Consider the following 12,120-nt stretch of genomic DNA (forward strand, 5'->3'; position numbering starts at 1 on the left):
TAATGTACGTAGTTGTGCTCCTTGTAACTCTCCGCTTTTGTTTTTTCTCTTTGAAATTGAGAGAAGTGTTTGATGCTTTCTATTCACGGTTCCTTGGGTTCCAAAGGAGAAGAAAGACAAACAAAACAAGGAATTAGGATTTTATAGGAATTAGGGCAATGTGCTTGAATTGTTTTGAGGTTGTCTTTAGGTGAGACCTACTTCAGTGCTGTCTAGAACAAATGAAAAATAGGAATTTTAGAAAACTAATCAAAGCCTCTATTCCTTTTTTTTTTCCCCTAATATTTTAAGGATTTCAAGAGCTTAAAGATTTGTGAGTCAAACACAAATGTGGTTTTCTATCTCTTTCTTTTTTATTTATTTATTTTATTTTAGAAGGAGAAGGGAACTTCTTAAACTTTATTGATAAGTCCTCTCTTGTAGTAGAAGAATATTGTGATTCTAATACCAAAAAAGCAAGTCATAAAAAGTATAAACAAATTCACAAACAAACAAAAAAAACGAAGGACACTGACTAAAAACCAATCAAACTTCGTAAAAAAAAGGGTAGCCACAAAGAAAATTACAAGTTACCGAAACCGTAAATAAGGCAAAGATCATTTATCAATACACAGCAGGCCTCTTAGTCTAGTAGGAAGAAAATTACCAGCACCAAGATTAAGACAAGAATTCCAAACACCTTCCTTTGTAAAAAAATCTACAACCATGTTCCGTTCTCTATAAATATGACCATCAACATCTTTTAAGAGATCAACCACCTCATTCCAAAAATCCCATCTTCACCCAGTCTCTTGGCGAACTAACAACGCATCAATATCTGCTACTATTTTCTCGCATATAATTAGCTCAAGTATCACTTACTCCTCAACATCATAGACAATGAAATTCATTTCTGACCAATTCTCAACATTTATATTTAAGGTGTGCTTTCTACTAACACCTCCCACATCCCATATTAAGAAAACTAAAGGCACTGGCATCATTATTACTAATGTCATTAAAAACAGAAACTATACTGACTAAAAAGATATCATTGAAGAATGGACAGGCTAGCAGCACAAAAGGCTTCACTTTTAACTTCTACGACAAACTTACAACAGTAATTGCAAAAAGCAAGATTCTTTGAGAGCTTTTAAAAACTTCAATGGGTCAGGCAGAGGCATAATGGCAATTCTTGACCTATCATCTATCAACATATTCAGGATCCGCATATCTACGGGATTGAGAATTATATAAAATATACAGTAAATTATTTAACCCGAAAAACAAGAAGGGATTAAGGAAGCCAAGAGTTTTGCTTCTGTAAGTGGGGTAGAATTTCGGGTATAACTTGGAAAAGGTATTATTGAAAAATGAAACTCTGGAAGAAGATGATGCAAATTTTAAGAGAGAAGAAAAGGGCAGAAAGTAGTCAACTCTAAATTCATTTCAGTTGGGATTATTCCGAAAATTCATAAAGCATTCTAAAATTTCTACGGTACTAACAGATATTTACTTATGAGGGAAAATGATATAACATTAAGGCTCTGTAAAGCCTAAAGGTTTGTGTAGCTTGTTACCAAACAGTTAATCATTCGTCATGAATTTAATTGTTTACAAAAATAACAACTGAGCATATTTATGCATGTCCACATCAAATATTATTTTTATACATGTATAAATATCAAAGTAGTAATTTCCATAGCTCCTCACTTGCAATCAAGAAGATCCCCTTACTCTTGCTACCTCGAGCACCAGAACTCATTTACAAGGTGGCCAAAAAGAAAAAAGAAATGTTATAAAGTAGAAAGCCCACCACAAATATGATATGCAAATGCTCAACAAATACAGGGGATTGAGAAAAAAGGAAAGAAAAAAGTTCCCAGTCATTTTAATTACCTAATCTGTACTTGCACACATTCTCTCAATAACCTTAGAGTCAGTTCTATGTGAATGCCTTGATGGAGAACTTGATCCCCTTGAATAACTATGTCCAAAGAAGCTCAGTTTACCAATTTTCTTTGAGAACGAACTCATAAGTTTACGAGAGTTTGACTTCTCCATATCCCTCTTCATACAAACATGTTCTTTCTCAAGATCATTTAGTCTCATTCGCAACCGCGCTAGCTCAAGTTTTAGCTCACGGTTTTCCCTTCTAAGTGATGCATAGTTGTCTCGTGGAGACATTGCTGCACTTAGTGCCCCGCTGCTGATCCGCCATGACTGATGCACTGGCTTGTGATCATCTTCTCCATGAGAACAGCTCAAGGCATTTCGGAGCCTTATTTGCTCAAAGTAGAGCACTTGTACAATGGATTGGAGAGGAAGGCGCTCATTTTGTGCAGCATGTGCACCAGCTTCTTGAGAAAGTTTTTGGAAATCAATCAATTTGCATAGCTTCTTCCGATCTAACTCTGGTAAACCTTGATGTGCCTGAATGAGAATAAGATTATTTCAAGTGAAGGATCAGCTTGACCATCAAGTAAGAATAAAATTAGTTTTTCTCTCTCTTTCTTGAAATTAATCTTGACTGTGTCTTGTGTTAATCTTAGGAGTGGTTGGGTAAGTGCTTCATGACAAGAATTAAGACCAACCTCCCTCCAAAATCAGTCTGATTTATGTGGGACAATATTTCTCTAGCAGTTCCATGTGAGAAAACAGTACTCATAAGCAATTTCTCAATGGAATCTGAGTGCCCTACAATACAAGATTCCAGAAAAAATTGAAACGGAAGACTAGTAATACGTACTTTAAGGTAAATATCAATGGCTCGATACAACCCATCATGAATGGTACGTGCATGTGCTGGTAAAGCATCTGCGATAACCATGAACTTAGCAAGCTTGAGATTTGCATCAGGAGCAATTTCCGCTAGGTAATTATCTACTAATTTTGCAACTTTGAACAAGGCAGTTTGGGAAGGTGAATGAGGACTATCAGATTCGAAAACAGAGGCATCTTCCATATCATCTTCACTATCATCTTGCTGTGAGAAATTTACCAAAATCCTGTGAACTGTATCAACATCAAATAAGGTATCACCTGCATTCCTAAAAGAAGGTATCAGAAGATCGTCAAGAGTAGCAATATCCAGCTGGGATCCAATTCTCCTCTCCAGATCAAGCCTACAAGCAACAGAGCAATCAAGCATCACTGCACTTCGCAAAAGCCCAAAAAGGAAAGTGATTGGAACAGCAAGTTTCTCAACAGGCAAGAGGCTGACAATTGTCTCAACCACAACTTTTTCATGTCCAGTTGAACCTGAAAGCAAATCAACTTTCACCTGACTAGATGGATTCCACAAGCTGGATTTCTTTGTTAACTCTTTCTGGGCATAACCCACAAGTGATGCCCCAATACTCTCAGGACGGACCCCGCGACACTTCATTGCTGTCATGACTCTTTGATACAAGTCAATCCGAAGTACAGAGAGATCTTCTATCCACCAGTCCCCTTCACACTTGGCTTGCCTGTTCATATGAAGCCTCCCTGAGCTGCTGTACTCTAAGCGTGAAAAGCTTGAGGCAATTTGCTCTGCACAAGCCTTGGAGGCTATTGCATCTATGCAACGGCTAACTATTCTAAGCTCATCTGCAAGAGGGAGTAGATTCTCGCACTGTTGCAAAACTTCAACACACATTTCAAGGTTCTTGCAAACAATAATCTCAAGATATTCTTCAGCACGGGAACCAAGATTATCTTTTGAAAACTCTTCAGTCATTTCAAGGTAATCAGAAACACAGCACAGCTGTGCAACATTCATAGATGTAATTTCAAAGTTGATTCCGTAGCAGAATTTTGCTGCCAACTCAAACGCCTCTGCACCTCCTGGTAAATTAAGAAGCTCCACCGTTGAGATATCAGAGTCCCTATGTTCTGCAACCAACTTTCTGATTCGGCCACTTCGAGAGACAAGAGGGAACTGCATTGCATTTAAGAATTAAGACTATCGGTACCATGAAAACTAGGAAAATTAGCATTACTGCTATGAATAAAGCAAGTTCTTATAATTAAAGCAATGATTTTACAGACCTTTCTTCTTTTTAGATTTCCTTTAGTGGCCAGGAGGTCTGTGGCAAATGGCTACAAAGATAAGGTTATGGTCACTCACCCTCTTTACTTTTAATATTATATTCTTTGCGCTTAAGTTGTTGTGTCTTATGCACAGCAATTTCCATTGAGTCAATTATTTTTAAGATAGTTAAGTAGGCATAAAATGATAGGAGAAATGCTTCACTCAAGGACCTCTTCTAATTAGTAAAGTAACTATGGAATCTATGATACTAGTCAGGCAAATGAGCAAGAGCATCACCAATCCAAGAGGGTGTGCTTTACGTATACATGATTTTAATATGTGGGTTCGGGAATAAAAAAAAAAATTTGAGAATAACCTAAATCCAAATTTTGGGGTATATTTATGTCGAAAAAAAATGAGCAATTTTTTTTTTTCAAAAAAAAAAATTATCATATTTGAAACTCTGGAAACGTGCATCTCCAGATTAGAAAATTGTCATGCTGGACTTTATGTGTATGTTGGTTGAAAAGAATGCGAGTAACAAAAAAATATGGACAGGTGAAATAGTTGCGAACTTCTCAATTACCCATTAACAATCAGAACTAGAGAAAGCGATTTTTTCTTCTTTTTTCTCCAACGACATACAAATGATTTTCCTCTCAATTTGACTCTTCTTCTTTTCCCATTTAAGTCACACTCCCAGAAAACTTGGGTTTCAGTTAATGTGACCTTGTTTCTTTGGGCAAATTTGAACCCATCCCACATTCTGCAAGTTGAGCTATAACCCAAGGGCAGATGTTAAGCATATCATATTATTAAGAATTATCTAAAAGAAAATACAAACTAGAATTACACATCTTAAACACAGTATGCCTATATTTCCATCTAGTTTACTCATTCTGAATGCTTGCAAAAGATAAAACTGCATGCGGCAGTGAAATTGTATTGAACAGAGGAAGCACCAAAAGCTAAGTAAAAGGAGCTTCATTCATCACAAGAGACATCCTCTGATCAGAACATAATGAACAATTTATAATGAAGCAACATAGAGTAGTTACCTTATGTAATGGAAATGTTCCTCCACTCACTTCTATGATAATATCACTTGGAACATCCCGAAAAATCCTACATAGGTTATGAGCTAATTATTTACCCAAAAATGATTGAATCCACAGGAAAAATGAACATGTAAAGTTCAAGGTTAAGTTGATAATGCTTGAATCCTGCTTCGAAACTAGCTAATAGGAAACACAACCTTTTCTTATGGATAGATGTGAAGATGCATATTCTATGTAATTCCAATTCTAATTTTACGGATCAACACTAGCTATAAGCCTATGGATTTACATCAGAAAACTTAAGAGTTAGTGAAAATACTCTATTGATTTAACTCATAAAGAAAACATGATCATCTAGAGCTTCAGTAATATGATTCTATGTATTGAAATATAGCGACACAATCTAGAAGGATAAAAGAGACAAAAATAAGCAACATAGATCAATAAGCATTTGAACGAATTGCATGCTAGTTAGAATATTAGTTGTGAAAGCTGTCAGTAACATAAAATTTTGAACAAGGAATGACAAAGATTTATAAATGCCAATCATGACAAAACCTTTTATGAATGCAGTTTTGTAAAGATCCATAAATATATATATATATATATATATATATATATATATAAAAAAATAAAAAATAAAAAAAATAAAAAAATAAAAAATCCTTTAACAAAGGCAAATGAAGCATATATTGTGTTAGGTGTACCATGTGTGTGTATCTTCTAGATCAATCACTTCTTCACTTTGATCTCTATTTTAGAGTCTTAATTATGATTTTTCTAAACCCCTAGGGATTGGCTCAAGTGGCAAGGGCCTTGGTCTTTGAGGTATGCTCCCTCCAAGTCTAAGGTTCAAACCATTGGGTGCAAATAATTTCTAAGGAGTCATCAAACCGAAGGAGTCTCCCCTTGAATTATCCAATGTGCAATTGCGAAAAACTCCTTACCAAGCTCTTGGGTTGTGCACCCCTAGGATTAGTTGGAACTTTGTTCCGGACAGTCAGTGCCAACAAAAAAAAAAAAGAAAAAATAGGGGCAATGACAGGAAATGGGAATATGCCAAAAAGTTAAAATCAGAAATGCCATCTTTTAGAGTGGATTTTTTTTTCTGGGTAAGTATCACCAACAGATGAAAACTCAAAGTGGTGCAGCAAAATTATTTAAGAGTAAACTGAAAGCTTTTTAGAAAACGTTAATTAAGATTGAAATTGGTGCAATGAAATAATGATTATGCATTAGTAGATTTAGTTATAGATTAAACAAAGGCAAAGCATTCATAAGGCTTTCATAATGGGTTTAAAAGGAGTGCTTTGAGGCAAGGCACTAATAGAACACTCCAACACGCATATAATTTATTTTGACTCTCATGGGCGTTTTGTTTTCGGGTTAGGTTCAAACTTAAGGCTTGAAGAGAACAAATTTCTGCTATCCCAACATAACCATGGATATAGATTGACCGGTTAGTCAAAAGAAACACATGGTCAAAACTAAAACTATTAGAGAAAATATTTTCTGCTAGCTTTTATGTGAGAAGGAGTTGATCTCCTACAAAAGAATCTTAACCTTTGGCACTGCAACATTCCAGTAAGATTTTTCAGGCTTGTCCTTTGCCTTTTCCTCTCGGTACAAGTTTGGGTTTTTCTTTTTTTAGTATACTGTGCTCTCTTACATACTTATCTTTTCTTTTTTGGACTGAAAGCAAAGTTATTCAACCGGTACTGTTGAATGCTCATTTTTCCGTGTTCTCATTCTTCTTCCATGGGTTTTCTCTTTTGGTTGACTAAATTTCTCATGCACTGCAGTAGCGCTCTCACATTAAAATCAGATCAATAATGTAACTACACTCTACAATCATATATTAGTATGCAGTCATATTACATTTTTTGAACTTTTTAATGCAGAAGGATTACCCCTCACGCTTTAAGGCCAATTTTGACCTCATGAACTAATGCTAAATTGAAATTTACACAAGTGAAATATAAAACCATACCATCATAATAGAGTTCAAATAGACCATTCAGCATATAACTCTTGAACATATTTTGAAAATGAATGTGTGTGCATATAAAATATTTATTTGATTTTCAGTAACTAAAAATGTGATACTAAAGTGAGTTAATCATCAAAACATAGAAAGACTGTCGAAATGTATCACTCCTTGTGACGTTAAAACCAAAGCACAAAAAACTCGCCAATAAACGTGAAAATCAACAAGAAGAACAAATTACAAGATCAACGCATAGAACAAGGTATCAAATTATGTGGGGAAAATCCCATATGAAGTACAAACAAAAATATGATAAATGGAGCGAATCACAACATTCAAACTTAGAAAAAATAAATAAAACAAACCATTCATTGCATGGCTGCCGTGCGCACTTGGCCAACGACAGCTGCTGCTGCTGTTGCCTCTGCTGCTGGTGGTGGTGCTGAAGAATATGCTGCTTGTCGCTACGGTCCATGGAGAGCAATAAAACTCAGGAGAGAAAAATGGAATATCAGGGAAGAGAGAAAAAGAGGATAGTAGTGGTGGTGGTGGTCGTGGGGTTGAGGTAGTGAACTGGGGAGAGAGACAAAGGCAGGTACCCAGTTGGATATGTTCCTGTTGGGGAACTTCTTCTTTGGCCATTTTCGTCAAACAGTTGGTGTTCAAAGCCATAGATTGCTATTGTCCAAAGCCGATGGGCCTCTCTTGTGGGTCATACTCTTTTTTTCCTCCTCATAATTTCTTTTTTAAGCTTTGCCATCACGCTCAAAATCATTCATGATCTATCTTCCACTCCAACATCCACTATTTTTCTTCCTAATTTGAATTCCTAAATTCTTTTCTACAAGGTAATTTTGGTAAAGATTCTGGCTTTATGTAAGCAGGAAATTAGGCCACAAAAGCAGGAGTTTGTGTATGTTTACAGCAAAGTCGAGATGATCCATTACGAACAATGGAAAAAGTTAAAAAAAGCGGAAACAAAAAAAGTAGTTATTCGCTTTTGACAACTTTGACTTCCTTCATCTTTAACGGTGAAAGGTGAAATATTCTCTTTGTCTTTTGCTTTGTGACCCCTTTACTTTCTTCTATTTGCGTCTATGTCCAAAGAGTCCACAAGATTTTAAGTGCAGGTAAATATATTGTTATATTCTTTTATATATATATATATATATATATATATAAAATCTCTAATATCAGTAAATCGAAATTTTTTCTTTTTTCCTTTAATCCTTTTAGACGAATTGGTATCCTCAAAAATTCCAAAAAATATCGATTATGATTGCTTTTAGCGCAGATTTAAATATAAGAAAATAGGTTGTGTGTCAATTTCATTATATAGGAAAATGATATTATTTCTTATTTTAGACATAAATTCATACAAAATTTGTTTTAGTCCTAGAAAAATAAATAAATAAAAAGGGTTCATAAACAGTAAGAAATCTTTCTTCTTATCCTTTTTCAACTTGCTCATACAATAATAAAAATAAAAGAAAAAAATAAGTGGTTAGTTTTGAGTAATGATATATATAGTCGTAGAGTGCATAAGCACCATGCAGTCGTTTTAAAAAAGAGTGGGATTCACTATTAAAAAAAAATTATATGAGATTAGTATTTATTATTTTTTTCGAAGTGATCGTGCTGTGCTTATGCACTCATGACTGCAAATATCATTTCTCTATTTCTAATTAATAGAAAGCTTTGAGAATTTCAAATGAAGGATTGAGCCTTTGGCAAGTTATTAAGTATAGGAGAAAAGGAAATAATTAAAATTTCTTAGGTATTTGATTATTGCATTGGTGGAGCAAAGGTGAAGGCCACTCAAACTCGCGTTACGGTAATGAGAGCATACTCAAGTAGAAGTCCTCACAAAGGAAATTCAAAAATGGAAGATAATTTTTAAAATAGTTTGTCATATTACTATAAATCAATAAAACAAGACTCCCTATATATTTTTTTAAGAGAAATACTTTAGTCATAAAGAAATTTTACAAAAGTAAACTCACATACTATTGTGGTATGATGCGTTGTGTTAGATTGTAAATTTAATTGATTATAAAGTAAATTCAACGTATCATATAGAGTCATGTCAGTTTATAGATTTACTTTTATAAAATCTTTTCGTAACTGTATCACTTCTCTTTTTTTAATAATTATTGCTATTTAATAATATGATTGTTGTTATTTTCAATATTTGAAAAAACTTCATTTGCCTCAAATACCAATAATATCAATGGTATTATAAAAAAAAAAAAAAAAAAAAAAAAAAAATTATAAAAAAAAAAAGAAAAAAAAACTAGGATTCATTAAAAAAACAAACAAGCATACAACTTGAAAGCTCTATTTTCTAGGTATAATCTATCAACTCGATCCCATATTCTCAATAAGTGAAAAAATTACTTCAGATATTGCAAATTTTCACTTTCCACGTGAGAGGAAGAAAACAAAGAAAAGGTCAAAAAGAAAAACACACTCAAAACATGGATGGGGAGAGGTGTGGGCCCCTTTTTGTTAATATTATGATTTATGATTTCCCACCTTCTTGAGTGGGTCTTCTTAGGATTATTAATTGGACCCACTCCCCATATTATTGCCTTAATCTGATATGATATCTTCTACCACCACCTCCACTATTCCTTTTCTTTTTCTCGTGGATGGGTACAAAAACAAGTCCATGTCTTCGAAAGACAGTGTGTGGCATCAGCATGCATGGGCATAGACAGAAATATGCATGGATGTCAGGACCTCGGGTTATGAGCCAATGGGCATTGTGATCTTACAAAAAATACAAAAATTGGAGTGGTTTTTTAAACATTTGGATTGTTTCAATAATTCTTTTGTTACATACACGTGGTATGTGCCTTCTTGATTTTGCATTTTCTTTTTTGTTTCCTTTCTACTATTTACATGAAAGAAAATGATATACTTACAATCGTTTTCATAACTTTTTTTTTATAATTATATTTTAAATAATAGGCATTTTTACAAAATAACTTATAAAAATACATCCATCAATTTAAAACATAGTTACATGAGTTATACGTGTAAGAGGTGGTAATCCATGTTCGAAAACTATATTCATGTCGTGTCAAATCATGATTAGTGGCATATATGACTCAACTCAAACACGAACCATTTAATTAAACATGTCTAATCTTAATGTAACTCATTTAAATAATAGGTGATATGACATAACCTGCTTAACTTGTTTAATAATATTAAATACGTCTCATTTAATATGTTTCAACCCATCTAACCTATTTCATATAAATGGATTAAACTTATCCATATATTTATTTTTTAACCCATAAGTATAATTTCATATATAATACACGGATAATTATATAAAATCATTTTTGCTATTACAACTAGATTTTTTTTCAAATTGAGTGTGTAGGACTTGCATACCATAGGACTGCAAATATCATTTTTTAATATTTTATTGTTAATATCCAAACCAATAATATATAAGAAAATTATTGTTTTCATAAAGTAAAATTACATATTAACAAAAAAGCTCAATAATTTGAGATATTAAGTAGTCAAATACTAATATTACTATTACATCTCAATAACAAAAAAATGCATATAAAACTAAAAACTTATAAACTTTAAAAATAAAATTTATTCATGTTATATGGGTTGACCCACAATTGACCCATTTATTAATTATATATTCTTGGGTCAATCCATTTTGACTCAAATTTGTTTAGATCAAATTTAAAATCACTAATTTCATGTCGTATTCGTATTGAATTTACATATTGTTTCTTGTATTTACAATAAATATATCATTACTCTTACATGAATGTATAATTTTCTTTCTTACAAGGTATATTTTTAGTAAATATCTTCAAGTAACTTGTAGTGGTGTGATTGCTAAGAACTAAATTAGCTGTGGCATTTTCAAGGGGAAATTGTCAATTAGAATGAGAATGACGAAGGAGACATGCTATTCTTCGTCAGTTGAAGTGGCACATCTTAAATATAAAGAGACAAGGTTTGGCTGTACGTACGTACATAGATAAGGCTATCCATAGCTTCTAAAATTAAAATTAAAATTGTGATGTTTATAAATTGACGTGCAAACAAACCAATTATTAAAGAATTTACTACATGAACAGTCATAGAAATTAAAACTAAAACATACTCGTACATACATTTTTTCAAGTCCTCCCTCATCTGCAGATGCTGATGTGTCTGCTGTTATGACTAATGATCAATTGAGAAGTGTAGTCTCTATCGTGGGCAATGCCATGACAGCATGATTGACATCGTAATCGTTGTACAAGCATGTCTATGGACACGAAGAGACGTAATTAATTACAAAAAGGGGTGCTCGATCTGTTGAGTTGTGGCATCTTTTCACACCAGAATGAGTACCAAAAGCTAATTAACACAGATGATGGGGGAAAGCAAATTCATTGCCCTGCGTTACTGGAGATATAATCGGGTTAGTGCAATCATTCAATCTTGCTTTGTAGTCAATGGCTTTTAGGTCAATTGGCACCTCCATTTTCCCGGCTATGATGAGAAGGCGTGAGCCATCCGGACTTAGCACTCTTTGATCAATTGCCTAGAAAAATTAAAGTTGTATATTGTTGGTGCATTTTTCGGTCATGGATGAATGGCTATAGCCTCCTCTTGCTTGGTGATTATTGGTGGTGGTGTGCTTGTAATGCTTATTTAGGGCTTGCTTAATGATACACGACTGAAAAAGATAAGAGACAATTATTTATATGGTTAGACATTGAGATGTACGCCCACGAATCTTGAGTACAAATGCAAATAAAGATCGATACATACTCCCTTCAGCTGAAGTCGATTCCATTTCCCAAGAAGCAGATTTGAAATCTCTATTTTCTTTGTTTCTTCTTTCCTTTTTTTCTAGTCTATGTTCTTACTTTATGTCTTGTTTTTCAACTTTATTTCTCATCATTATTTTATATATGGTCAACTCTTAAAGTATTCACATTGGGTTCCCATAAAATTTCTTATAATTTAGTTAAAAATGACATTTTCTAAAAGTTTTTTCTAAATTTTATTCATCTTTCAAAAATTTCATACATCTTATTCCCTATACT

The 12,120-nt window shown here is 33.5% G+C and overlaps 1 protein-coding gene across 1 annotated transcript; it reads right to left on the reverse strand.

Moving 5' to 3' along the window:
• Positions 1-1,615: 1,615 nt before the first annotated feature.
• LOC122303698 (BTB/POZ domain-containing protein At5g48800-like) lies at positions 1,616-8,068 on the reverse strand. Its single transcript, XM_043115597.1, has 4 exons — positions 7,405-8,068; positions 5,053-5,119; positions 2,729-3,901; positions 1,616-2,412 (listed from the first exon to the last, which is right to left on the reverse strand). Exons 1-4 carry the CDS (start codon positions 7,512-7,514, stop codon positions 1,879-1,881), a joined length of 1,884 nt encoding a protein of 627 aa, XP_042971531.1. The 5' UTR covers positions 7,515-8,068; the 3' UTR covers positions 1,616-1,878.
• Positions 8,069-12,120: the final 4,052 nt, after the last annotated feature.

The sequence above is a fragment of the Carya illinoinensis genome, chromosome 3 (genome assembly GCF_018687715.1).
Source record: "Carya illinoinensis cultivar Pawnee chromosome 3, C.illinoinensisPawnee_v1, whole genome shotgun sequence".
Taxonomy (NCBI): Eukaryota; Viridiplantae; Streptophyta; class Magnoliopsida; order Fagales; family Juglandaceae; genus Carya; species Carya illinoinensis.

What these genes read in the sequence shown, in the direction of transcription:
- LOC122303698 (XM_043115597.1), bottom strand. Translation starts at nt 7,514, where the DNA reads ATGGACCGTAGCGACAAGCAGCATATTCTTCAGCACCACCACCAGCAG. An exon ending in CGGCAGCCATGCAATGAATG is followed by an intron (nt 5,120 to 7,404) that starts GTTTGTTTTATT and finishes TAACCTATGTAG; the next exon opens with GATTTTTCGGGATGTTCCAA. An exon ending in GAACATTTCCATTACATAAG is followed by an intron (nt 3,902 to 5,052) that starts GTAACTACTCTA and finishes AATGCAATGCAG; the next exon opens with TTCCCTCTTGTCTCTCGAAG.